Below are 23,887 nucleotides of genomic sequence, written 5' to 3' on the forward strand. Positions count from 1 at the left end.
CAGTCATATCCTGTCTATAATACTGTACTAGAGCTGCTGCACCTCCAGATTAAAGATGGAGACTGAAGTATTGATTGATATTGATGTTTGTCACAGTGACATTGAAACAACTTGTCTTTTACACCTGATTCTTCTCAAACTACTTGATCGAGATCCTGATCTCCTTATTAAAAATATTATTAATATAATCATTTACGTGTCTGTCGAGGTGTCGGAGCTGGAGCTGTGGTTGGAGGAGCAGTGGGTGGGTTTGGAGTCAGGGGAGTGTGGGAGGAGCAAGGAGGCGACTGAGGCTCTGCTGAGGAGGCTGGACTCTGTGGACGTGGAGCTGGAGAACCAGAGGAGGACGGTGGAGAAGCTGCAGGAGAGTGGAGCGTCCCTGCAGCACCTCGGACATCCCAACAGGTAAACGAACACACAGGCGTTACTATGGCTCACTCGTTTTCATTCTTGTTTCCTGAATAAAGAATGGTCTCTCTCTGTCAGCCAACTGGTCGCTGACGCCCTCCCTGCAGTTCTCGAGCGCTTCGAAACTATCCTCAGACTTTCCGCCTCTCGCCGTGTCGCTCTGGAGGATCAGCTCCGTCTCTACGTGTTCGAGCGGGAGGCCAAAGAACTAGAAACATGGCTGACCTCCAAGAAGAATGGTGCCGAGTCTGAGGACTGCGGACAAGATCTGGAAGATGTAGAGGTGAGTCTGAGAAGAACAAGCTGAACTTTGTGCAGGTTTAAAATCAAAGTGTGGAGACTTTACCTTTATCCTGTGATTCATTGAGTCTAAGAAGAGTTTAGACATTCGAAGCTGGTGTTTGTGTCGGTTCAGATTGAGGATCTGGTTCGGATCCTCCATCTGTTCTGATTTGCTCTCTCACATCAGGTCCTGTTTGGACTGAATGTGTCCTCATCTCTTATTTAACCAGAGACAAAGTGACTGTTAACAAGAAGAACAGTTTAGTCTTTAATTTCCCGTCGCGCTCATGTCTTAGAAATGCTTTGAGTTTAGTTGGGCTGGAAGATGAAGTGATTCTCCCTCGTCATTCTCCTCTTACTCCTCACTCCCATCCTCCCTCTGCAGGTTCTTCAGAAGAAGCTGGAGGTCCTGGTCTCGGAGGTGTCTGGTCTGGGTCGGAGCAGGCTGACCTCGGTGCAGCAGCTTGGCCGGGGGCTGCCGCAGGACGGGCAGGCCCGCAAGAGCGACGACGCTCTCAGCGGACTTTGGGACGCCCTCAGCAGCAGCATCAGGACCAGAGAGCAGGTGCAGCACTGTTTCTGGGGCATCACTCCGGTTTGGATGTGACAGGATGGAGGTGGTGATGGTTTTGTTCTGCCCCGTGTCGTAGAGCCTGCAGTCAGCGAGGGAGGTCCATCAGTTTAATCACGATGTGGACGAGCTGAAGGGCTGGATGGCTGAAAAGGAGCTGGTGCTGGACACAGAGGACCAGGACCAGGACCTGCAGTCCATCCAGACTCTGCTCCGACAGCACGAGGCTCTGGAGGTAGGAAGCAACAGCAGGACACACGGGCAGGAAGGTGTTGGTGTGATAACAATAACAAGTGTAAAAGTGAAGACTCGGGACATTCTAACAAAAGAAAACGCTCAAACATGATGAATAGTCATAATTCGACTTATTACCGAGAACCTGAGATCAGCTGCCTTGTTGTGGATGTCTCCTTCAGAGAGACCTGGAGCTGATCTCAGAGGAGCTGAGCAGGAGCAGAGAGGAGGGCCGAGCTCTGAGCAGACGACAGCCTCGGTCCAAACACCGAGTCGCTCAGAGACTGCAGGAGCTGGGAGTCTGCTGGACCCTCATCCAGGACAAGGCCTCCCAACGCAGCGCCAGACTGGGCCAGGCTGAAGACGTGCACAAGTACTTCTCTCACTGGACTGAACTCATGTAGGTTTTCTTCACATCTCACTTGCATGAAATAAAGTTACCTACCAGCTGCTAGGCAGCCTGCAGGCCTGCTGGTGCAAGTACAGTCTGACGTCTGTGATGTGTCCCAGGGCGTGGCTGAGGGAGATGCTGTCTCTGGTCAGAGGGGGGGTGCAGGGCGGCGACTTGGAGCAGCTCCTTAAAAAGCACAACGAGTACCGCGTCCAGATCGACCGGCAGCTCAGCAGATCCCAGGCTGTGAAGGACGAAGGGAGGAGACTGATAGAGGAAGGAGGCTTCATGTCCCAACAGGTGACAGAGCCATAAATAGACAACTCTGATTAAAGAAGGTCTATCGCTCTCAATAACTTCGAACCTGTCCCCCCTGCCCAGGTGGAGGAACGTGTCTGCGAGCTGGAGGAGCTGGAGGCGCGGGTGCAGCAGGTGTGGGAGGAAACTAAGCTGCTGTACGAGGAGGAGCTGGAGATCTCGCTCCTGCAGAAGGAGCTGGAGCAGGCAGATCGCTGGCTGAGCTCCTATGAAGACACTCTGACGGCCGACGACTACGGGGTAGGTCCAGACCATAATGAGCTGACGGCCTGGGAATCAAAGTAACCAAGTACATAGAAACAAGTACTGTACTTAGGTACAATTTGAAGTACTTTTACTTTATTTGAGTATTTCCTCTTTCCCCTTCTTTACACTTGTGCTCCACCTATATTCAGATTGTACTTTTTGCTGCTCTATGTATTGATTTGTCATTTTTGAGATGAATGTTTTCCATCCACACTCGTTACCTCTTGTATGAAATGAGTGTCGCTGTCATGTCTCGAGCTTCTTCGGTCGTCTCCTGTGACTCGTGTGTTGACCTCTCAGATGTATTCAGTGATCCTCTGGTGGGACTTAACCATCAAAGTGGATGTAAAGTAGTTAAAGCATCGGAGACTCAGGATTAAGGGATGTGTTTGTTTTGTGATGCGGCCCCTCCAGGACTCAGTGTCGGATGTCATGGAGCTCCTGAAGAGGCAGGAGGACCTGGAGGCCATGATCCTGGCCCAGAGCGACCGCTTCCTCGCACTGCAGAAGAAGAAAACACAGGTAACGTTACTAAATACTAAACTTTAGTTATATATCCCACTTTAAAACACAGTAGGTGAAGAATCGAAGACAAACAATAGGAACATGAGGAGAAAAATAAAGAAGAGACTCCGTTCTCCCTGATATGTTTGTGCACCTTTAAAACCGATATAACTCTTGAGCTGTAAGAGAGATTCAATGGAGGAACAGGAGCTGGGAGGTTGTTTTCAAGATTTGGGGCTTTCACCGTAACAGTCAACAATAAAATGAACAAAAGAAAAGACTTACTGTCATGTTTTCTTTTTTTATTCCAGCGGGAGAAGAGACTGGGTCTTCATGGAAAGGAGGACAAGGACCTTCAGGACAGGAGACCTCCTGCCAGAGTCTCATCACTGAGGAGGAAGCCATCAGATCCAAAGACCCCGCTGGTCTTATCCTCCAGAGATATCATTCACAGAGTCAGCAGCGGTAGACGGACAGACAGAAGACTCACACCTTCCACCCTGGACAAGAAAACAGATAGTCCCCCCCCGAGCCCGTCTCTGCACCCTGAACCAGATGGTAGGAGACGAATCATCACCGACAGGAAGGTTCAAGAGGAGTCCACCGACGGTCCTCCTGCTAGTCCGAGCTCCAGCCCGACTGTAAAGACCTGGAGACGTCGAGCCAGAGACTCAAACCCAGACACCCCCTCCTCTCCAACACGTCCTCCATCACCTCCAACCACCTCCCCCAAACCTCCCATACCCCCTCAAACCTCCATCTCCTCCTCATCTAGAAGAACTCTGGAGGAAGATCACCGTCCCACATCCAAACCTCCTCTGGCTCCAAAGCCTAGACTCACCTCCACCGAGCGGAGGCTTGGACGTAGCTCTGAGCCCCTCAGCCAATGGGAGAAGCCCACTACACCACCTGACTCACCTCTACTAATCAGAGCGCAGGTTGTTCCCACTGAACCGTCGCCTCAAACTGACGCAGAAAGACAAACTCCTCCTGAAACGCCGACGCCTTCGCCGAGAAAACGACTCGCCCACCTGGAATCAGCAATACGCCAACAGCCCGAACCGCCGGTTTCCCCCGACTCTCTAGCTCCACCTACTGACAAACTGATGACACTACCTGCAACCACGACTGCTGAACCAATCACAGAGGAGCTCACTCCTCCAACAAGGGAGCTACCTCCGTCTCCTGCACAGCGTCAGAATCAGTTTGAAGGTTTACCAGAGGCCCATCCCACCGCTGAGGTAACGACTGTCAATCAACCAGCGACTGTCAATCAACCAGCGACTTTAGAATCAACGTTAGCTACGTACACGGAAACGGACGAAGACGTCTGTTCGTTTCATCGTCTCTATTCACTTTTGTTCTTCTTTCTACTTCCTCCTCCTTTCTACGTCTTTCTTTCCCTCCTCCTTTCAAGTCTTTCTACTTCCTCCTCCTCCTCATCGTCCTTCTTTCTCCTTCTTTCTCCTCCCTCCCCCTCTTTTCTTCCTTCTCCTCCTTCTCCTTTCTACTTGTCTCCGTTCCTTCTACTTCTTTCTTCTTCCCTTCTTTCTACATCTTTCTTCCTCCTCCTCTTTTCTTCGTTCCCCCCATCATCCTTTCTCTTTCCCTTCTCCTTCTCCTTTTCCTCCTTTCTTTTCCTTCCTCCTACTCTTTCCCTTCTTCTTCTTCCTTTCTCCTCTTTCTTTCCTCCTTTCTTCTCCTTCTCCTTCCCTTCTTCTTCCTTCCTCCTCTTCTTCTCTTCTTCTTTTCCTTCCTTCTTTTCCTTTTTCTCCTTTCTACTCCTCCCTCTTTCTTCCTTCTCCTCCTCTCCTTTCTACTTGTCTCCGTTCCTCCTACTTCTTTCTTCTTCCCTTCTTTCTACATCCTTCCTCCTCCTCTTTTCTTCGTCGTTTCTTCTTCCTCCTCCCCATCTCTTCCTTCTACTTCTTTCCACTTCCTCCTTCTCCTTTTCCCTCCTTTCTTTTCCTTCCTCCTACTTCTTTCAGCCTTCTTTCTTCTCTCCTCTCCCTCCTCCCTTTTCTACTTCTTTCCTCCTCCTCCTCCTTCCACGATGGAAACACGGCTTCTGTATGTTGTTGTTGTCTTTGAACGACTTGATGAAATGATGAAGGATAACCAGTCTCCCACCTGTTGTATTGTCAGGTGACTGCGGAGCAGCCAATCAGAATGGAGGGGCTGCTGGAGATCAAGCTGAAACAAGCAGGAAACAAGGTGAGAAACTTCGGACGTGTCTTTTGTCTCATCAGACAGGAAATAGAAGCTGCTATTCAAGAGGTTGGTAGTTCAACCCTTGAACTCCACAGGTTAAAGTGTCCTTGGAAAACTGAAGTTATTACTGAAGATTGTTCACATAAAATGAATGAATGACGTTAAAACCACAAACTGTTTAGGCTGCTTCCAGTTTTAACACATTTTAGCAGCTTGTACGTTAAAGTCTCTTAATCACACATTTACAGCTAATTATAAAAAGGTATCTATATGTGACACGTTTGAATCCAGATGAATAATGTGTGTGCTGCAGGGTGTGGAGCACTGGGAGGAGGTGTTGGCTGCTCTGGAGGGAGAGACTCTCGCTCTGTTTAAAGATCGAGCAGCTGCTGCACAGGTACAACTTCAAAACGACTCCCGTCAGAACTAATGCTGGAAAACATCACAAACACAATTCAGTGAAGTTTGAATTCAGAAACAGACACTCGGCAGAGAGACGACTCACTTTAATATTCCTTGATGTTGTGTTACCCCAGAGGACCTCTAGGTGGCCTCCTATCAACATGGCTGGAGCAGTTTGCAAGGAGAACCCCTTCTACCGGAGGAAGGAGAACACGTTCAAAGTGATGTAAGTGAGCGGCTCACACACACCAGACTCAAACCTTCATGTTTCATATGTGGTCCTGTGGGTCGACTGTGTTGTGTCTATTTGTTCTGAACTGGATGAAGACAAAGTCCAGAATAGAAACATCAGAAGTCGCAGACTGAGTCTTGGTCTGAATCTTCTTCGTTGGTATTTTAATCATTGTTTTCATCATGAAACTTTGTCTTTCCAGTGAATCACGATGTGTTTTATCACGTGTCTTGATGCCGCACACGTCTCACCCAGTCGTAAAGGTTTATACACAGACGTGTTCCAGGGGAGTCTGATGGACACTCAGGAAAATGAGAGATGTTTACATTCACACATTTAAACAATCCACTGTGTGTTAACCTCAGATAAAAGGTTATGTGAAAAAAAGACATAATAAAGGATAAAAGTTCTTCATCAAAAATGTCAAAATTAATACGTCTTTGTGAATATCTCCTTTCACGTAACACACAAATAGTTAGATCCTCGTACATCCTCCTGAACCACTGCACTTTACATTTCCCTACAAATGATATTTGTCTGTGACGAAAGCTTTATATTATATTTTCTCTTGCCTATTTGATCCCAGTGTTCTACTCTCACGTGTTCTCTTGTCGACCTCATTCCGACTATCTGCTGCTGTAACAGGAGTTCTGTGGCCTCGCTGTTATCAACCAGCTTCTCAGTCGGCCTCGACTTTCTGCTGCACAACAGAGTGAAGTTTTTATTTCAGATTGATTTGAACAGGATCGAGCAAACTTCAATCTCGAGTTGGGGGGCTGCCCACGGGACGTTCATTTTAATTACATAAATCATATCGTGAGCAAGTTTGTGTCATAAGCTGCTGGGAAGTGCTGCACAAGTCATGTAATTATCATCCCTCTGGATTTCCATCACACCTTCAGTCTCTGGTGGGAATGACTGTGAAGCTGTGATGTTAGAAAAACTCTCACCTGATCGGCTCTTCACTCATTGGATTTCTTTGGAAACTTTGAGTCTGAAGAACGTGTCACAACGTGCACTGGACTGTGTGTTAAAGAGTGTTGTGTGTTTGTGTGTTTGTGTGTCAGACTGGACGATGGCACTCAGTACCTGTTTGCAGCGTCCAGCCGAGAGCTTCAGCTGCTCTGGGTGACGAAGCTCCAAAACCGTCCTGAATGTGCCAACAGCGACTCCGACGACTCAGGGTGAACACACACACACACACACACACACACACACACACACACACACACACACACACACACACACACACACACACACACAGACACACACACACACACACACACACACACACACATGCGTGATTTAATACGAGTTGCATCCTCTACATATTACTACAGTAAACTGTGAGTTACTGGATCTGATGTTTCTTTTCATTCTGAACCAGAGAATTTACCTTGTACAGGAACTTGAATGATACACGTGTTTTTATATAATTTTTCAGCATAGTCTATTTTGAAAAGTGTGTGTGTGTGTGTGTGTGTGTGTACTCGTGTCAAGCACTGAGTGAAGAAGCAAACTTTGAATCAGCGTGATCTGTGTGATTGTAAAAGCAGTGTCTCCCTGCTGAACGTCTGTTTGTCTGAGTCGCTCACATCGGATTCGTATCTGTTCATCTTCGTCATCTTCGTCGTGTGTGTTGTTCGGGGTCCAGTGAAGTCCACTGTTGAATTTAGTTCAGTGTGAATAAGCTTTTAATAAAAAGACAACAGCCTCTGTAGCAGCGGCGGCTGGGACTCATTAATAAATACAAATAGTGACGTTGAGTTTCACTAAACTCGAGGTGAACATCTCTTTGAGCAGCAGCTGCTCTTTGTTTGCTGTGACTCACTTTTACAGTTTCACAAAGAGAAGCTGAGACCAGCGTCACCACAGGACCAGAAACCAGCTCATGAGAAACACCACTTCAGAACAGGCACTTCACTAGTTTCCTAAACATCACTCAGAAGAGTAAACCTGCGGCAACAGTCTCCTTATGAAACCACTTTTAAATCCAACACTTAAATCTGGATTTTTATTTAAACGCATCAGCCCCCATAATTATTTCAATTATTTTCAATTATCCACATCAGAATGTGAGTTCCTCTCTGACCTACACTACGTCCTTCCCACAGGTTCCTGTGTGAACCTGATAACAACCAACCGAACACAGACAAAAACTAACTCTGTTGGCAGAGTCCATAAAAACAGAATAAAACCAATGAAGTGATTCTTTAGGGCAGTTGATCCGTTCGGGGTCAAGCAGGACGTCTGTCAGTCAGAAGTGTTGGATGGAGTTTGAGGCTGGTTTCCTTCAAGCAGCGTCGGGTAATGTGACTTTCACATCTCTTCATTCCCACTGTGCGCTGTGGGAACACCGGCTCCTCTCAGGTGGGCGACAAGCAGAAAGACATGAAACTCCGCCCAGCGGGGGGGTTCTGTCATGAGAAACTGTGACGAGGTGAATTACATTCAGCCGGCGCACGGGGATGGAAATGATGGTGGAGCTGGGTCCACTCAGCTGTCACACCTCATGTTCGGAGCACGGAGGGGAAATCTGCTTCACCGCAGGGTGAAATGATGAAATGATTTCTGCAGCTGATATGTTTATTCAACAGGTGTAGAAATAGAAATGGAGACTTGGCTTCAGCAGCCGTTAGCGTCGGATGGGAAACTGTTAGAAACTGAATTTATTTGTCTGTGTGCTACGTCCTGGTCCCGTCTATGTCCTGGACACGTGTAAATAAAACTGAATACAAGTGAAACACAATACCAACACAACTGATGTTGGCACAACCCACAGTTCAAGCATCGTTTCATCAGACTCTGCTCAGACAGTTTGGGCTTTTTAGAGGTCGATAAGATCAGAGGTCAAAGACACGTGACCTCTGATAACTCGTTAGCTCACGTTAATTGTTTAGCTGATAAACTTTAGCTTCTTAGCAGCTGTTATTGATTCATTACTTGCTTTAGCAGTAACCAGCCACCACTGCTGCTCATTTAACTGCTGTAAGTTGCAGGTTTTTGTAATAATTGTTGCTCAAATTTACTCTAATTACAGAAGATGATTTTCACATTTTATAACATTTCACAAGCTGGAAAATTAGACTTTTGTGTTTGCAGTGTTTGTAACGTTATGTAATTAGAATCAGTAGATTTTAAAGTTTTTAACTGAAATCTGTCACTTGTGTTTCACTAAATATTTACACTTGTCCGACACTGATTTAGAGACAATAGATATATGATACCATATATTGTACTGTACATATCATACTAGATAAAGTATGTTGGATATATTTGACCATATAGTAGATGCATTATAGTTTATGTAGTAGATGTATTATAGTTTATGTAGTAGATGTATTATAGTTTATGTAATAGATGTATTATAGTTTATGTAGTAGATGTATTATAGTTTATGTAGTAGATATATTATATTTTATGTAGTAGATGTATTATAGTTTATGTAGTAGATGTATTAGTTTATGTAGTAGATGTATTATAGTTTATGTAGTAGATGTATTATAGTTTATGTAGTAGATGTATTATAGTTTATGTAGTAGATGTATTATAGTTTATGTAGTAGATGTATTATAGTTTATGTAGTAGATGTATTATATTTTATGTAATAGATGTATTATAGTTTATGTAGTAGATGTATTATAGTTTATGTAGTAGATGTATTATAGTTTATGTAGTAGATGTATTATAGTTCATGTAGTAGATGTATTATAGTTTATGTAGTAGATGTATTATAGTTTATGTAGTAGATGTATTATAGTTTATGTAGTAGATGTATTGTCCTAGACACTAGAGATAGGATAGTCGTTACGATGTCGGTAGAAAACCACAGATGTTAGTTTCCTGCGCCTGGTGATCGTTGATTCGTTTAGAGCTGAAGCTGAACGATCTTAGAGATGCATCAGAGGAGTTTCCTGTGAAGGGAACTTTAATATCACGTGAGAATCAGACCTTCTGTCTTTATTGTTCAGGAGAGCGTCGTCCGTCAACCTGAGTCTGGAGAAGTTGACCGAGACTCTGGACGATTCGGCCTCATCAGGACCAGTGGACAGGAGCGGTGGGAGCCTGGAGAGACAATCATCCACAGAGGGCCCCGCTCCTCCCAAACCCCCCCACACCTACTACGACAAACACCGCTACCCCAAGGGGGGGGAGGTCAGCGCCACAGGTGAGAAAACAGCCGGTTCCTGCGTCTTCAGTTGTTCTCTGTGGCAGTTTGCACTGATCACTTGTTTCTCTGTAGGTTTACAGAGTCGTCCTAACCAGCCTCCTCCAGCACCTCCTCCTGCACCTCCTCCTGCTCCCCCTGACCACCAGGACCCCTCCACTTTGTCCCCCCAGGCAACGGAGGACAACTTGAACAAAGACAAGTCGAGGAGGAGCGTCTTCAGGAAGCTTTTCACTAAGAAATAGTTTGATTTACTGTCGCCAAGTGCTTTTATTCAACATTCTCACAAAGTGCTTTCACAAAACACTGAAGAGTGATAATGAAGCCAATATGTGAATATTAATAGACACTATAATAATATGAATATATTAATTAATATAAAATTTATATAAAAAGTCTAATTTTAACTGTAGCACTGAAAACTCTTCTAGATGTTTCACCAAAATCAAATCTCAACGTCTCAAACATCTCGTAAAGGACCCGAGTTAAGAATTTGTTCTTGGTTTAAGCACAAATGTGTTTTTTTAAAACAACTCTCTTAAGACCCGACTCCGTTCAAAGAGCCGGAGTTTCCATCGCTGCAGAGAAATCAGACAGAATCATGAGCAACTTCAGGAGCAGTGTTTCCTGTTTTAATCTCATTCGTTTATGCACTGGCGACACCCAGTGGCCGGAGGCATTATGGTTTTGGGTCTAGTGACCGGTTGTTGGGAACCGATTTTGTTTCAGTTGGACTCAAAGATGATTAGATTTCAGAGGTCAAAGGTCATGGTGACCTCAGGAGTCTGGAATAAAAATACATGGAGACTGATACTGCACTGGTGGGGGGGGGGGCATTAATTCTAGTTTAATCCTAAATAATTATTTTGAGGGGAGAAACGACGCAGACGTTAATAAACCAGTCGAATGTTGTTTCCTCTGCTCGTGTCTGATCTAGAAAAGTCTGAAGTGACTTCGCCTGAAGAGATTTCGCTTCGTGATCGTCACCTTTTGAAACATGACACTTGCTCGTAGATTAAATCATTGACAGAAAACCAAACTAATTTTCAACATGTCGGAGCAGAAAAGGTTTTTTAAGACTTGATGCTTCATGTGATTTTTAAAAGATGAACTTTGATGATTCAGTGTTTTTTTTTTATGAATTCCATTTACTTATTAATGAGCAATAAATCCAAACATCTTCAGACTCATCCTCTCTCCATTCAATCCATCAATAAGTGAATCATTAAAATAATGAGTCAGATTAAGACTTTGACAGAAATCAAGAGTTCATACACTTATTCAGTTTGAGAAATTAAAGTCAATTGAAGTGTTTGAGAGTCATTCAGACAAACTGGCTCCACTTTCTGATTCATAAACATCTTAAATATCTAACTTCATTTGTCTGGGTCTGTTTCTACAGCTCAGCTCAGGACAAAGTTATTTATATTTGCATTTACTTCGTTGATTACTGTGAGAATTCTTTTTACACTCGATCAGATGTGGTAAATATTGTTGAATAAATGAACTAAAGGTTCAGATGAACTTGTTCCTCTTCGTCAGTTTGTTTCTTTCACTGCACGAGAAGTGAAAACGTACAAACGCTGGAATGTTTGAATTATTGATTCAGAGTTTCTATTTTCTTTTAGTGATACTGAGGTCAGAGGTTATAGAAACCACAAAAATCATGAATATATACACTCACATATACAGTATATGGTCTTTATATACAGTCAGTGATCCTCTTTATATACAGTCACTGATCATCTTTATATACAGTCACTGATCATCTTTATATACAGTCACTGATCGTCTTTATATACAGTCACTGATCGTCTTTATATACAGTCACTGATGGTCTTTATATACAGTCACTGATCCTCTTTATATACAGTCACTGATCCTCTTTATATACAGTCACTGATCATCTTTATATACAGTCACTGATCCTCTTTATATACAGTCACTGATCGTCTTTATATACAGTCACTGATCATCTTTATATACAGTCACTGATCCTCTTTATATACAGTCACTGATCGTCTTTATATACAGTCACTGATCATCTTTATATACAGTCACTGATCCTCTTTATATACAGTCACTGATCGTCTTTATATACAGTCACTGATCATCTTTATATACAGTCACTGATCATCTTTATATACAGTCACTGATCATCTTTATATACAGTCACTGATGGTCTTTATATACAGTCACTGATGGTCTTTATATACAGTCACTGATCCTCTTTATATACAGTCACTGATCATCTTTATATACAGTCACTGATCATCTTTATATACAGTCACTGATGGTCTTTATATACAGTCACTGATCCTCTTTATATACAGTCACTGATCATCTTTATATACAGTCACTGATCGTCTTTATATACAGTCACTGATGGTCTTTATATACAGTCACTGATGGTCTTTATATACAGTCACTGATCATCTTTATATACAGTCACTGATCATCTTTATATACAGTCACTGATGATCTTTATATACAGTCAGTGATCATCTTTATATACAGTCACTGATGGTCTTTATATACAGTCACTGATGGTCTTTATATACAGTCACTGATCATCTTTATATACAGTCACTGATCATCTTTATATACAGTCACTGATCATCTTTATATACAGTCACTGATGGTCTTTATATACAGTCACTGATCATCTTTATATACAGTCACTGATGGTCTTTATATACAGTCACTGATCGTCTTTATATACAGTCACTGATCATCTTTATATACAGTCACTGATGGTCTTTATATACAGTCACTGATCATCTTTATATACAGTCACTGATCATCTTTATATACAGTCACTGATGGTCTTTATATACAGTCAGTGATCATCTTTATATACAGTCACTGATCATCTTTATATACAGTCACTGATGGTCTTTATATACAGTCACTGATCATCTTTATATACAGTCACTGATCATCTTTATATACAGTCACTGATCGTCTTTATATACAGTCAGTGATCATCTTTATATACAGTCACTGATCATCTTTATATACAGTCACTGATGGTCTTTATATACAGTCAGTGATCATCTTTATATACAGTCACTGATCATCTTTATATACAGTCACTGATCATCTTTATATACAGTCACTGATGGTCTTTATATACAGTCACTGATGGTCTTTATATACTCACTGAATCTCATCACAGACTGCCTTTATATACAGTCACTGATGGACTTTATATACAGTCACTGATGATCTTTATATACAGTCACTGATCATCTTTATATACAGTCACTGATCATCTTTATATACAGTCACTGATGGTCTTTATATACAGTCACTGATCATCTTTATATACAGTCACTGATGGTCTTTATATACAGTCACTGATCGCTTTATATACAGTCACTGATCATCTTTATATACAGTCACTGATCATCTTTATATACAGTCACTGATGGTCTTTATATACAGTCAGTGATCATCTTTATATACAGTCACTGATGGTCTTTATATACAGTCAGTGATCATCTTTATATACAGTCACTGATGGTCTTTATATACAGTCACTGATCATCTTTATATACAGTCACTGATGGTCTTTATATACAGTCACTGATCATCTTTATATACAGTCACTGATCATCTTTATATACAGTCACTGATCATCTTTATATACAGTCACTGATGGTCTTTATATACAGTCACTGATGGTCTTTATATACAGTCACTGATCATCTTTATATACAGTCACTGATCCTCTTATATACAGTCACTGATCATCTTTATATACAGTCACTGATCCTCTTTATATACAGTCACTGATCCTCTTTATATACAGTCACTGATGGTCTTTATATACAGTCACTGATCATCTTTATATACAGTCACTGATCATCTTTATATACAGTCACTGATGGTCTTTATATACAGTCAGTGATCATCTTTATATACAGTCACTGATGGTCTTTATATACAGTCACTGATGGTCTTTATATACAGTCACTGATGGTCTTTATATACAGTCACTGATCATCTTTATATACAGTCACTGATGATCTTTATATACAGTCAGTGATCATCTTTATATACAGTCACTGATCATCTTTATATACAGTCACTGATCATCTTTATATACAGTCACTGATCATCTTTATATATATATATATATATATGCAGGTTTTAAAGAGATTTGTGTTGAAGATGTGTTTCCTCTTCTGTGAGAACTGGAGACAGGATGTAGTTCCTCCTCTGGGCCTCATGGTGTCGCTGCTGCTGCAGTAATCTGGTTCAACAGTTGATTTCCAGCGCTTGACTTTGATTGAACCATTAACCTGCGGCTGCAGGATCAAAGGATTATTCCTTCATCCATCACTTCATGTTCTCACAGCAGATTAACAAGTTTAAACAAGTTGAAAGCTTCACACTCAACTCAAACCTTCAACTAACCAGGAATTCACTTTAAACTCCACCAGCTAAATTAATATAATGAATTTAAAGATCCATCAAAAATTATATTGAAATCTCAAACATATTAAAAGGTGGTTGGTGGTTGACTCTAAATACGACATTAAATCCAATAAATGAAGAAAACAAATCTTAATTAAATATTAAAAACATAATTCCTTTATTTTAAACTCTTAAAGATTTGATACCAATAATAAAAATGTGAAAAATATTTAAATCTAATTTAAAACAGAGTGTAAATATTACATATCCTCTGATCAAATTAATACATAAACATTTATATGTTCAGATTTCTGCTTTGATCTGATTTTTATATTATTTACACTGAAAAATGAAATGTAACCAAAGTAAAATGACAAAATAAATAATAAACTTTATTTATAAATCACTTTCCTCAACAATGTTACAAACTGCTTTACGAGGCAGAAATAAAACGATGAACCACGAGAAGAGGAAATAAAATAAATGATTCAACCCAAAGAAACAGCATCAGTCAGTGTATGTGTTGTTATTATTTGTCTTGTTTAATCAATGTCTGTAATTAGAATAAACAGCTGAATTATTGATCACTAAAAGTTAGAAAACCACACGTTTAAATAAATCTGAATAAATAATGATTTCATTCTAAATTATATTATATACACTAATTCTCATTTGAACAGATTGTGTCCTGATACTTTCAGTTTGTTCTCAAACACAGAGGCAGGTTCAACAGAAATACTATTATCATCTTTATTATTATTATATCATTATTATGATTAATAATGATAATAGTAATGATATGCGCCATGAGAGTAAAACACTGAAGTGAGTTTCGATAACAACTAAAAACAATGATAATTAAATTTTATTGTGTTATTTTATTTTAACACAAGACAAAAAATACTTTCTGTTATTATTTATTTGACTCTGTGATGTTTTACTTTTTACAAACATGAACATGTCACGAATTCTTATGTCTCAAAAGTCCAACATGTGAAATGACGTCATGTTTCAGTTTAAAGTGACGTCATCGCCACGTTTAATAACAACGTGATTTAACGAATCTTGAACGTATACATAAATAATCTTAATCAGATTAAGACCAGAAGATCATGTTGATCAAAGATGAAATAGATCCTCCTGCAGTGAGGCTAGTTTGTGTGTTGGTGCAGGTCCAGCTCCTGCCACTAGGTGGCGCCCTCTGTCCTCCTCCTCTGCTGCTGATCCCTCTGAGCCTTAAAGCCCATAATAATCCCAACAACAGTGAGAATCCACCCAGCGACCGTGTGTTCAAACATTCAGGATTAACACCCTCCTCACATCCAGGGGACGGTTCCTCCTCACCGAGCCGGGGTCACAGGTCACGGGTTCTGTTCGGAGAACCACCTTCAGGTTTGGTTCCATATGAAATGATTTATGATGGTGTTGAACCGCAGAGTTCCACAGGAACCTTGACCTCGACACAACAAGTATCTTAAGAGCTGCGTTAAGAATCAGTAAAACCCTTAAAGACCCCTTAATAACAACCACTAAATGTTCTGAAGAACTTAGAAGAACCAACATGAAGACCCTGTAAAGTCATGTGGAACAAAGTGACCCAAAGAACCCTGGGAACTGTTCTCCTAGAACCAGTGAATACCCCTTTAATTCTCCTTAAACCCCTTTAAGAACGAGTTAGAAACCTCATGTAAAACTGGTGGATCCTCATTAAGAACCAGTAGAACCCATTAAGGACCAGTGGAACCTCATGACTCCCAGATAAAAACCCTTCACCCCTTAAGAACCTTTTCATGAACCTAAACGACCTCCACAGGAACCCTTAGATCCCGACGAGAACCCTGAAACTAAAGAACCTCAATAAGAACCAGTGGAACCTCCTGAAAAGGTCAATGACGAATGTAAGAGCAGCCAATCAGATAGTATTGAATCCCCTCTTCTTCCTCCTCCCTCTTCTCCTCCTCCTCCCTCCTCCTCCTCTTCCTCCCTCCTCTTCTTCCTCCCTCCTCCTCTTCCTCCCTCCTCCTCTTCCTCCGTGTTTGGATGTGACACTGATCTTCACCAGGAGCCAAACAACAATCAGCCTCAGGTTAAAACATCAAAATAAAAGCACGAGAAAACAAACATCAACCTAATAATAATGATCGTTGTCTGTAGTAAATATACATATATAAATATATATAATATTAAATCATAATAACTGAGTCTCAGTTATTTCTCAGAAATTATTTCCATCTAAACTTTTCACAACTAAATTCAAACTAAAGCTTCAGACACGAGACTCCTCCAGAATAATAATTTAAAATATTCACATTAAATCATGATAATAAATATGAATGAAACATTTAAATCGTGTGTTAATAAACATTTAATAAATGTATAAAAATTAAAAACAGAAACATTCTCTTTTCCACAGCTGCTGCATAAACTGAGGATGACGTCAAACAGCTAAAGATAAATCTAAGATGAACAAAAAGTTCTTTATTAAAACTGTTGATAATGAAGAATTAAAGCTTCACATCTGCAAAAAATAATAAACATTTCAACCGTTTTTCTTTTGAGGCATTAAATTAACGCACACAGACACACACAGAGACACACACACAGAGACACACACAGACACACACAGAGACACACAGACACACACAGAGACACACACACAGAGACACACACAGACACACACAGAGACACACACAGAAACACACAGAGACACACAGACACACACAGACACACACAGAGACACACAGAGACACACACAGACACACACACATTATTTTTAGACTCAGTTGAGCCTCTAACAAACATCTGATTGATTTTCTATTTTAATGTTTTGTTGTTTATTATTTTCTGCAGCATCACGTGACAAACACTTAATACCAGTGTGTGAGTGTGTGTGTGTGTGTGTGTGTGTGTGTGTGTGTGTGTGTGTGTGTGTGTGTGTGTGTGTGTGTGTGTGTGTGTGTGTGTGTGTGCGTGTACACAGTGGTAGTACTAGTACTGCAGTAGTAGCTGTTCTCTAATGGCAGCAGCACAGACAGTGATTCGTCTCGGGGCCGTAACCAGGACTTCAGGGTGTCGAAATGCAACTCACCTCACAACTCAATTATTATTATTATTATTATTATTATTATTATTATTATTATTATTATTATTATTATTATTATTATTGTGGATTATAGTTATATATATAATATCAGACTTTAAGATGTGAGGCTCTGAAGTCAAATAGAAAATGTTGGAGTCGTTCTTCAAATTCTCTAAACAACATGTGATGTTATATTAATTTAAACTCATGATATTTATGTATAATAAAATCCTCGTGCGGCCTCCACGTGTCCGCGCCGCCCTCTTGTTGTCTCCACACGCACTGTGTGTGTGTGTTTGTGTGTGTGTGTGTGTGTGTGTGTGTTTGTGTTGCTGCTCCACTTTGTTCTGTTCATGTTCGATTCTCCTCCGACAACAGACCTCATGCGCGCGGCCCACGGACACGACGCCTCCCGAGCCTCGGCCGTGGAGCCGTGGAGCTCGTGGCCTCTCCGCGCGCCGTCACCTCCGCGCGTCCTGACCGGGTCCGCGCGCCCCCGGATCCGCGCTCCTGTTTATTTCCGCGTGTGAACGATGTAAACAACCTGAGACACGAAAAAACATCCGAGTAAATATGATGAGCGGCGGGATGTGCGTGTCCACGTGCACGGTGTTACCAGTGTTTGACTTTAGGTGGGAGAGAGTGTGCGTGTGTGTGTGTGTGTGTGTGTGTGTGTGTGTTTGTTTTCCACGCTGCAAAAAGTGTCCTTCACGCAGAGACTCTGAAAATCAGATTTTCTTTTTACAACGCGTCAGAAAATAAAAATATAAAAATAAAAATTCAAAAGTAAAAAAGACAAAACGGTTAATTTCCTTCTTCAGGTCCGTTTCTTCTCAATCAGGTTTTTTTTTACGTCCAGAGAACTTAAATATAAATGAGCTTGTTTTTAATGTAAATGGATTTTTTTAAATTCCTAAAACAAAAGATCGAGTTCACAAACGGAAGAAGTCAAACGAGTCAAATCCGCGTTGTGAGATTTTCACGCTCGTTTTAGAGAAATACAGATTTTTATTATAATCCCGTGAAGCTGAGAACGAACTCGTGCGCGTGGGCACTTTTTGCAGCGTGCGCGTTCATCGGTGGACGTGTGTGTTTCCCTGCGCCTCTTGATTGGCTGAGCGCGCAGAGGACGCGTTAATATTTAATCCTAATGTCCCCCTGGTTGGCTGAGGACGGGAAAGGTCCAACCAATGTTTGCGAGTCGCTTTAGTGGCTGCGGCTCCTAATTAATTGCAGCTATCTGTCTCCTATCGATGTGTGTGTACGTGTGTGTTGTGTGCGTGTGTTTCCTCTTTTCTCCCCAAAGCGAACATGAAATAGTTTGTTGGGCTTCACTTCCCTTCCTCCTCTCCGTCCCCCCTTCCTTCCTCCCCGTCCTGGTTCGCAGGCAGACGCAGGACAGATTGAACCCCAGCTGTGTGCGTCGCTTTCGGTCGTTGCCATTTTCCCCCCTCCGCTGCCCGGTGATGTTGGATATGGGAGAACGCAAAGAGGTGAAAATGATTCCGAAGTCATCGTTCAGTATAAACAGTTTGGTGCCCGAGGCCGTGCAGAGCGACAACCAGCAGCACCAGCACCAGAACCTGCACCAGAACCAGCACCACCTCCACCAGAACCACCTCCTCCACCGGCCCGGCGTTGCAGACGAGCCCGAGCAGAAAGCTCCTCTCCCGGCCGCGCCGCAGGAGCCGAAGACGGACCCTAAAAGTGACGCGTCGGGTCAGGACAGCTGCCCGGACGAGAAGGAGAAGCCGGAGGAGAAGAAGGAGGCGAAGGACGCGGACGGAGGCGCCGGAGCGAAGGACGGAGACAAGAAAAGCGGCAAGTACGAAAAACCTCCTTTCAGCTACAACGCGCTGATCATGATGGCCATCCGGCAGAGCCCCGAGAAGCGGCTCACGCTCAACGGCATCTACGAGTTCATCATGAAGAACTTCCCGTACTACCGGGAGAACAAGCAGGGCTGGCAGAACTCCATCCGCCACAACCTCAGCCTCAATAAGTGCTTCGTCAAGGTGCCCCGGCACTACGACGACCCGGGGAAGGGCAACTACTGGATGCTGGACCCCAGCAGCGACGACGTCTTCATCGGCGGAACCACCGGGAAGCTCCGGCGGAGGTCCACCACGTCCCGGGCCAAGCTGGCCTTCAAGCGGGGAGCGCGGCTGACCTCCGGGCTGACCTTCATGGACCGGGCCGGCTCCCTGTACTGGCCCATGTCCCCCTTCCTGTCCCTGCACCACCCGCGGGCCGGCGGCGCCCTGGGCTATAACGGGACCTCCTCGGGTTACCCGGCTCACCCCATGTCCTACAGCACCATGCTCACCCAGAACATGGGCAACAGCCACTCCTCGTTCCCGTCGTCCAACGGGCTCAGCATGGACCGGCTGGTCGGCGGGGATCTCCCCTACGCGACGCACCACCTGACGGCTGCGGCCCTGGCGGCCTCGGCGGTGCCCTGCGGCCTCTCCGTGCCTTGCTCCGGGGCCACTTACTCCCTGAACCCGTGCTCGGTCAACCTGCTGGCCGGGCAGACCAGTTACTTTTTCCCCCACGTCCCGCACCCTTCCATGACCACACAGACCGGCGGCTCCTTGCAGGCCGCCCGGGCTTCGGCCTCCAATTCCCCGCAGGCTCCGTCCTCCTCCTCGCTGCCCTGTGACTCTCTGAGGCCGGCCCTGTCCGGGTCTCTGCCGGCCTTCTCCTCGGGACTTTCCGGGAGTTTGTCTGATTATTTTTCGCATCAAAACCAGGGGTCGACCTCCAACCCGCTGATACACTAACACCCCCAAACCCTCACCCAGCCGCACCCCTCCACCTCACCTCCATCCACCCCCCCTTCATCCTCTCATTCCAGCCTGAAGGAGAGAACATGTGAACTTGACTGGAACTGTAAGTTGAACATTTTACACTGAACATTGACGTTGTAAGAATATCTCTGAGCTACCTGCTGTAGAAAAGAGCAGCAGAGGGAGAGAGAGAGAGAAAACAGCCCTGAAGCCTCCAGGTATTTTTTAATATTATTATCTTCTTCTCCTCTTCCTCCTCTTCCTCCTGCAGGTGTGTGTACATACATGTTCTCAGTGTCTGTACAGTTGTGTGTGATCTGACATGAACCCCAGAGGAAGCTGGGAGCTGTAGGCTGATGATCTTCTCCTCTTCTTGTTGGAGGAATAACTTTTTCTAGAATGTGTATTTAAAATAGTTTTGTCTAATTTTGAGATTTAAAAAAAAAATACTACTACTATCTTGTAATGTCCGCTCGCATGTTCGCAGTATTATCAGGTCTCATGCGGCGGGGAATGATTTTATTTTACAACATTCAAACACTAATTATTTGATTTTAGATTTTTATCGTCTTCACGGTGAAATGTGTTTTTAAAACAGGAAGTGAAGCGACTCCCGTTAATGTCCCGAGGCTGTTTCTCTCTTTCACAAGTGTCCATGTATTTGTTAGACCAAAGACTCGGTTCTTTTGAGCAGAAGTAGGATCAGTGTTGAGCTGCACAACGGGACAGAGGCCGGGGACAGAGGCCGGGGACAGAGGCCTGGGGACAGGGGCCGGGGACAGAGGCCTGGGGACAGAGGCCTGGGCACAGAGGCCGGGGACAGGGGCCGGGGACAGGGGCCTGGGGCAGGACTGAACAGTGAGGGACACAGTGACTGGATGAACTTCGCCTCCGTCACTGCAGAACATGTCCATTTAAAGCAGATTTAATTTAAATTGTGCTGTTTGGTTAAACGCGCAGGAAAGTGCGCGTGGTTCGGTGCCCGGCTGCGTCTGTGGAGCTGCTTCAACCCGCCGGGTTCCTCTTATATCACATGTTTGAAACTGTTGTTAGAAAAAGACGTGAAACGGAATCATTTGATTTGAAAAGTCTGAAGTTTAAATGTCTGGTTCCAGCTGATGTGTTTTCTTTCTGTAAAGAAACACGCGCACGTTCACGCTTCTTCTTTCGTTGTATTTTTTGTATAATTACAGAGAGAACGTGTCTATTTGTCTGAATTTGGTTTCAACGTTTTTAAGAACAATGTAAAAACCCGTTTGTTTGACAGAAGAAAAAAAAGCCTCATTATCTGATATGATTGTCCTTTAATTGTCGTCTCTAAAAGAAATTTCATGGTTGTGATTCTATTGTGGTCTGATTCTTATTCACGTGTTTGTCGCTTATAAAAGTCAAAAAGAGAAAAAAATGTTTTAATCATAAAAAATACAAATAAAAGAATAGGTTACATTCATAACTACAGAAAATCCCTTTGTCTTCTTTACTCCTGACGTGCGTGTTCACTCATTCCACCAACAGGTAAAAGCTTCTTATTCTAAACCAGTGCAAACTTTATTTCTTTCAAACTTTCTGCACTTCAGAGTAAATGTGTGTTTTTTTACTGCGCAGGTGGATTTTTTATTATTTTCATTGAAGAGCAAACATCAGATAAATTTCAGCTCTGACGCGTCTGGAGACAAAAACAGAAACATGGAGCCTGAACTGCTCCTTGTCCTCTAGAACTGTGTGTCCTCCGTGTGTCCTCCGTGTGTCCTCCGTGTGTCCTCCGTGTCTCCTCTTCTCTGTTTTTATTTATTTGGTTGTTTCTGTTTACGCGCACAAGGTGAAAAACGCGCCGCTGCCGTTCGTGCGTAAAGCTTTTACGCATAAACATTTTTACGCACAGGCGTCTGGGTGGAAAACTGTGTGAAGTGATGCGAGCAGAGGTCGCGCTCAGGCTGCTCCAGTGAAATGTGACGCGCTGCGGCCTCCGCACGCACACACACACGCGCACACACGCACACACGTTCCAACATTTTAACATTTAAACGTCCTGATTCCACTGATTTTTTTGAATGCATCAGCTGATTTGTTGGAGCTTCCTGCAGAAACGTCTGGTTCCATGTGAATCTGCAGCGTTTTGTTCAAACCTTGAATTAAAGCTGCAGATTTTTGAAAGGAGCTTGAATCTGGTGTTTTTATTCTGCGGGAGTTTGTGGTTTTCTGATGTTTTTGTCTCTTTGTGCTTTGACTCGTTTATTTTTCTACTTCGAGCCTGAAACTGATGAATCTTAGTTTTTAAACATGAAGTTTTCAAACTGATGAAATTGAGTCGGTGAGTCGATGAGACGTTAAAGCTTCTGCTGCACTTTAGTGAAGTTTCTCTGATTCGAGCAGTTGGGTCTGACAGGGTTTGTGTTGTTGTGTGCGTGTGTCTCAGTGCGTGAGGTGTCGTGTGTTGTGTGTGACGCTGCTGCTGCTTCAGATGTTTTCGCTTCATCTCAGCTGGAAGTTTTTATTTTGTTCATTTCTGAGACTCAATTTGTTTCTGTTGTTTTGTTTCCTGCAGATTTAAAATTATCTAAATCAGTTTTCTCTTGATTTGTCTTCGTGTATTTTCGGTTTCTGTTGAAAATGAATTCAGACTGAATCTGTTTTCTCTGGAGCGGGTGTGTGTGTGTGTGTGTGTGTGTGTGTGTGTGCGTGTGTGTGTGTTTCTGAATTTATGTAAACCTTTATTCTGCAGGTTTTGTTTCTTCTTTTTGTTTAAATCAGACGATTTTTGTATTTGCTTGTTTCCGGTGTTTTGTCCAGTTTCCTCCTCGTGGTTACCGGATATAAATATTATATCAATATTATAGTAAAAAGTATTTTTACGCACCAAACGAACACACGCAGTTAAACGCGTTAAACAGCTCAGGTCGCTTCTCTGCTTTTTTCTGGATAATTTAATTTTCATTTTCACTAAAATTCACTGAATGTGTTCTTTGTGAAAATTAATTTATTTCATCTTTGTTTCAACTGAACATGTTTTTATTGAAACAATTTTAAAATCACCAGTGAGTGTTTTATTCACAGCTGGAGGTCAAAGGTCAAACCTTCTTCTTCTGGGTTTTCTAACCTGTGAAAAAAAATATTTTCTGACGCTTTGACTTTTTGTTGAATCGAAAAAATTTACTGATGAAACAATGTTTGAGTGGAGTTATTAATAATAATATTTTATTATTGTTATTATCAGTTTCTTGACGTAAATTCTGGTTTCACGTCTTTTATCATTTTGTTGAAACTGAATTAATTTTCACAGCAGCTGAAAACATCTTTCTCATGATGCTCTGAGCTTTTTGCGTCACAGGAAGTTGTTGCTAGTTGAAGAAAACAGAAACAAACTCAGATTCAGTTTTTGTGTCTTGATATTTTAAATCATTTTATTTCTGTGTTCGAGGAGAATTTTGGTTTAAGATGATGGTTTAAATACAAATTCCGTCAAAGATTAATTTAATTTAGTCAAGACGCCAGAGTTTCATATAAAAATCCTGGAAATGTTTAAAGATTTAAAGTTTTCAGTTTGTTAGAGCTGCACATCGTCAGTGTTTTCTTATTTAATCTCTGAATCCACGTTTACAGCTTCACCCTGAATATTTAAAATATTAA

The 23,887-nt window shown here is 42.6% G+C and overlaps 2 protein-coding genes across 2 annotated transcripts in view; both read left to right on the top strand.

Annotated features, from left to right (window-relative positions):
* Positions 1 to 11,497, top strand: part of sptbn5 (spectrin, beta, non-erythrocytic 5) — a 36,341-nt gene extending 24,844 nt beyond the window's left edge. Inside the window, exons 61-75 of the mRNA XM_047341599.1 lie at positions 209 to 405; positions 487 to 691; positions 1,076 to 1,255; positions 1,341 to 1,496; positions 1,678 to 1,895; positions 2,006 to 2,186; positions 2,268 to 2,444; positions 2,865 to 2,972; positions 3,266 to 4,195; positions 5,100 to 5,168; positions 5,479 to 5,562; positions 5,702 to 5,793; positions 6,867 to 6,983; positions 9,771 to 9,967; positions 10,043 to 11,497. Coding sequence (XP_047197555.1) covers positions 209 to 405; positions 487 to 691; positions 1,076 to 1,255; positions 1,341 to 1,496; positions 1,678 to 1,895; positions 2,006 to 2,186; positions 2,268 to 2,444; positions 2,865 to 2,972; positions 3,266 to 4,195; positions 5,100 to 5,168; positions 5,479 to 5,562; positions 5,702 to 5,793; positions 6,867 to 6,983; positions 9,771 to 9,967; positions 10,043 to 10,212 — 3,081 coding nt within the window. The 3' untranslated portion in view covers positions 10,213 to 11,497. The remainder of the gene's footprint in view (positions 1 to 208; positions 406 to 486; positions 692 to 1,075; positions 1,256 to 1,340; positions 1,497 to 1,677; positions 1,896 to 2,005; positions 2,187 to 2,267; positions 2,445 to 2,864; positions 2,973 to 3,265; positions 4,196 to 5,099; positions 5,169 to 5,478; positions 5,563 to 5,701; positions 5,794 to 6,866; positions 6,984 to 9,770; positions 9,968 to 10,042) is intronic.
* Positions 11,498 to 18,681: 7,184 nt separating this feature from the next.
* foxg1a (forkhead box G1a) lies at positions 18,682 to 21,072 on the top strand. The gene has a single exon (XM_035168260.1). The coding sequence runs from the start codon at positions 18,725 to 18,727 to the stop codon at positions 20,252 to 20,254; it is 1,530 nt and encodes a 509-aa protein (XP_035024151.1). The 5' UTR covers positions 18,682 to 18,724; the 3' UTR covers positions 20,255 to 21,072.
* Positions 21,073 to 23,887: the final 2,815 nt, after the last annotated feature.

This window comes from Hippoglossus stenolepis, chromosome 10, assembly GCF_022539355.2.
Source record: "Hippoglossus stenolepis isolate QCI-W04-F060 chromosome 10, HSTE1.2, whole genome shotgun sequence".
Classification (NCBI taxonomy): Eukaryota; Metazoa; Chordata; class Actinopteri; order Pleuronectiformes; family Pleuronectidae; genus Hippoglossus; species Hippoglossus stenolepis.